At 43.4% G+C, this 4,523-nt stretch overlaps 1 protein-coding gene across 1 annotated transcript in view; it reads right to left on the bottom strand.

The window, feature by feature from the left end:
• Positions 1-498: 498 nt before the first annotated feature.
• TEX43 (testis expressed 43) overlaps positions 499-4,523 on the bottom strand; it is a 7,695-nt gene continuing 3,670 nt past the window's right edge. The window contains exon 3 of the mRNA XM_006764377.1: positions 499-745. Within this exon, the coding sequence (XP_006764440.1) occupies positions 536-745 (210 nt within the window). The 3' untranslated portion in view covers positions 499-535. The remainder of the gene's footprint in view (positions 746-4,523) is intronic.

Below are 4,523 nucleotides of genomic sequence, written 5' to 3' on the forward strand. Positions count from 1 at the left end.
TTTATCAGAATTTTAGGGAAGTTCTCAGGGGAGGGTTTCAGCAGAATATTCATCAGTTTTCTAAATGTGCTCTTTCAGGGCTGTGGTCTCCACTGATTGGTCAGCTCCAGGGCAAGAGGCTGGTCCTGGCATCACCCACCCAGTTTTGCTGCTTTTCTGGGCCTGGAGCTGAAACACACCTGAGGCCTAGCAACATGTTATCTCTAGGGAGGTGACCTCATACATCTGCTGTAAATTTTTCTGCCAGTTTGTCTGTCCCAGTTTCCCTATTGCAATTGTCCTGGCTCACTGGCCTGTCTCGTTTCTTAGCTATTTGGTATGAAATGAATTTCAACGAGACAGTTTTCCTTGCTCCCCCACTTGATCTCAGATATTCTGAGCCTATTTCCGACCTGAAGCTTTTATAATGTATAAAGTATGCAGTTGACGTATAGCCTTTAAACTGAACCTGTAGGTGAACTATAAATGTACGATGGACTTAAACATTTATGAAAGGGCGAGCGAGACTGAAACACTTTATCACTTTATTCTTTCATCAAATCAGCCGCCTCCTGGAGCCATGGGAAATCACCGTGCTCTGGTATCTGGAGAGAGGTGAATGCAGAGGCATATCTGTAATTTTTATCTCGGGAGGGCCTTTCTTCCAGACAGCTCCGCGGTCCTCCCCATGGCAAAGCCTTTCGCTGTGATTCAGAAACAGAGAGTCTTCCAGGGAGCCAGCGTAGATCCCACACATTTCTGCGTGCTAAGAGAAAAAAACAAAACTGCCGTCTGTGACCCCGAACGTCACTTTATGGGATTTAGATGGAAGCTGCCCGATAGTTTTTCTCACTGTCCCTGTCGAGAAGGACGGTCTAGTGGACAGAGCAATATCCCTTTTTCAAAAGCAGTGCCCTCTTGCCAGTGCCCCAAGCACCAGCAAGACGTGTGCACTGCACACTAGAGAGAGACCTGGAGTCCGCTGGTCGCACTTTAACGTCACTATTCATATGACCTGTGCAATTCACTCTATTACAGTTAAGCCCCTCTTGTACTGGGGAAATGGGACCAACTGTGTTAGAGGGTAGTATAGGCAACAGGGCAAGTTAATATTAGTAGTTGGGGCAACGGAGCAAGTTGATATTAGTAGCTAGAGAAACGGGGCAAGTTGATTAATGAATACCTTGGTAACGGGGCAGTGTTGATTCATGTATCCCAGGTAACTTTGTGTGTGTTTAGCCAACCGTTGTATGGTTTTTGGGAATAAAAAGCTGGCATGGAACCAGGGTCGGCGCCGCCGTAGGAGAACACGCCTACAGCAGTCACTGGCCAGCTTTTCAATAAATCCTCACTTGCTGCTTAAGACCTAATTGGAGTTGGTGGTCTTACTCTCACGAACATTGGTCTATAACAACTCACCCCTGTGAGACTCGGTTTCCTCAAATATAAAATAGAAATTATGAAAGATTCTTGGGGTTTTCAGTGAAATATTATATGTGAGTGAAAATAACTTTTGCCAACTACTAAGGATATTAAATAGATAGAAAGCATGTTGCTGCACGGTGGCTGGATAAATAACAGCTACATGAGGTTCTTGTCAAGTGTACATCAGTTTCTGATTCTTCGATACGGCTGAACAGCATCCTGGCCTGGCCTTGAGATGCAGCCCCATCTCTGCTGTGCTGTGTTTTCATTTCTATGTTGTTAGTTATGTCATCGCCCACAGGAAAGATGGTGAAAGTGAGTAGAGGGAGGGAAGGCACAGTGGGCACAGACTCCATGCACACTCACTCCTTTTAATTCTCTTTTGACTTTCACTTTTACTCTGGAAGGTGGGATGTTCTGCACACCAGCCACTAATTATATTTTAAAATTGTTAGGAACATTGTCAACTAAACTGTAAAAGTGAAATAGCTATAAGAAATTATGTTGAGTTATAATGAGTAAGTTTAAGAATAAAAAATGCTTTGGTGCATTCAAAACAGTTCTTTATTACTTACTTCAACTCAAAGTTTACACCCTGTACTTCTATTCTAGTAAATGAAAAGATGAAATAAGTATTAATATTGTCACCATGCTAAAGCTATTAAGAACATTGGAAATGTGACCTGATAAGCCACTAAATTACATGAATATTAAGAGAGTAGAAAATCTTAATAACCATGTAAATTTGATATGTACTAATAAGTCTGTTATTTGAGTCTTTTTGTTGTTGTTAATCCTTACCCGAGGATATTTTTTCCATTGATTTTGAGAGAGAGAGAGAGAGAGAAACACAGATGTGAGAGAGACACATCCATTGGTTGTCTTTCACATGCACCTGGATCAGGGTAGGGATCAAACTTGCAACCCAGGTCTGTAGCCTTGACTGGCAATCGAACCCTCAGCCCTTTGGTGCCGGGGCCAATGCTCTAACCACTGAGAACACCGTCCCAGGGCTGTTATTTGAGTCTTTGTTTCATTAGTTTTATCTTTGTTATCAAAATATCACAAAAAATACTTATTCAATAATCACTTCAGGGCAAATGGTCACTTTATTTATTACATTGTATTTGTGTATTTTATAAGAAAATAATTTAGCCATATTTTTAGGATATATTTTTTATATCATAATAGTCTTTTTTTCCCCAATGCTTTTTAAAAAATTCTTTAAATATATTTTTATTGATTTTGGAGAGGAAGGGAGAGGAAAAGATAGAAACATCAGTGATGAGAAAGAATCACTGATAGTTGCCTCCTGCACACCCTGCACCAGGGACCAAGCCCAAAAGCCAGGCGTGTGCCCTGACTGGGAATCAAACCCATAACCTCTTGGTTCATGGGTTGATGCTCAACCATTGAGCCACACCTGTCGGGCTATTATAGTCCTTTTTTTTTTTTTTATAATGTCATCTCTATCTGGGCAAAGTACATTCTTCTTCAATATTAATTGCTTATCTATTAGAAATTTGCAAATTAGTGATATACATTTCTTTCTAGGAATCCTAACTTGAAATCTCCTCTTGTAGTCTGATTATTACAATATATTCCATTCTCCTTTAAAGAAACAACTTACCTTTTCACAAGTGAATGGTCAGTCTGAATTTGGAAAATGCTTTGAAACTACTGACTGAATAGGAGCATGGAATGAGTAACAAGTCTTATCTGTAAATCTAGCCAAACTGTTCCCATCGCTCTCAACCTAAATATGCAGCACAACTTTAAAAATACATGCTCTGTACTGTAGCTTTAATATTAATGGGCCCTATTTCTGATGAGCTTCTTAACAACTGGAAGTGGCACTGTGTGGGGAAAAGGGTAGACAGAGAGTTCTGAAATCTTTTGGTGTATTTACTTTTAGGATTGCAATTGGCTATTTGACAATATATTGATATAAACTTTTGCTTGCAGGTTTATGTGTGAGTGAATCAAATGTTTTTGTCAGAGAATAGAACGGTGTTTGCCAGGGCCTGAGAGGAGCTTAGAAATGAGGAGATACAGGTCAAAGGGAACAAACTTTCAGTAGTAAGAAGAATAAGTTCTGAGGATCTGATGTTCAGCGTGGTGACCATGGTGAATAACATGGCATTGTGTACTTGAAAGATGCTGAGAGTAGATCTTTAGCATTCTCACCAAAACAAGAGTTAACTATGTGAGGTTCTGGATGGATGTGTTAATTACATTATCTTGGTAATCATTACACAGTGTATATCAAATCCTCACATTGTACATTTTAAATATATACAATTATATTTGCCCATTATTTCTCAACTAGAGGCCCAGTGCATGAAATTTGTGCATTGGGAGGGTCCCTTAGCCCAGCCTGCAACCTCTTGCAGTCTGGGACCCCTCAGGGGGTATCCGCCTGCCGTTCCCCCTGGGGAGCAGGCCTAAGCCGGCAGGCAGATATCCCACTTGAAGTCTGGGACCCCTAACTCCTTACCACCCACCTGCTCACTGCTCCTTACCGCTCAGCTTATTGCTCCTTAGTGCTGCCGCAGAGGTGGGAGAGGCTCCCGCCACTGCTGCTGCACTCACCAGCCACGAGCCTGGCTTCTGGCTGAGCGGCACTCCCCCTGTGGGCGTGCACTGACCACCAGGGGAAAGCTCCTGCATTGAGCATCTGCCCCCTGGTGGTCAGTGCACATCATGCAACCGGTCATTCTGGTTGTTCTGCCATTAACAGTCACTTAGGCTTTTATTATATAGACTAGCAGAGGTGGGGGCCCCCCGCCACTGCTGCTGCACTCACCAGCCACGAGCCTGGCTTCTGGCTGAGCGGCACTCCCCCTGTGGGCGTGCACTGACCACCAGGGGAAAGCTCTTGCATTGAGCATCTGCCCCCTGGTGGTCAGTGTGCATCATAGTTACTGGTCGTCCGGTCATCCAGTTGCTTAGGCTTTTATATACAAACTAGTCCTGGTGCACAAAATTCATGCACAGGGGCAGTTCCCTCAGCCCAGTTGCACTCTCTCCAATCGGGGACATCCCTCTCACAATCTGGGGCTGCTGGCTCCTCACTGCCCCTGCCTGCCTGCCTAATCGCCCCTACCTGGCCTGCCCTG

Source organism: Myotis davidii, unplaced genomic scaffold (assembly GCF_000327345.1).
Source record: "Myotis davidii unplaced genomic scaffold, ASM32734v1 scaffold159, whole genome shotgun sequence".
NCBI classification, from domain to species: Eukaryota; Metazoa; Chordata; class Mammalia; order Chiroptera; family Vespertilionidae; genus Myotis; species Myotis davidii.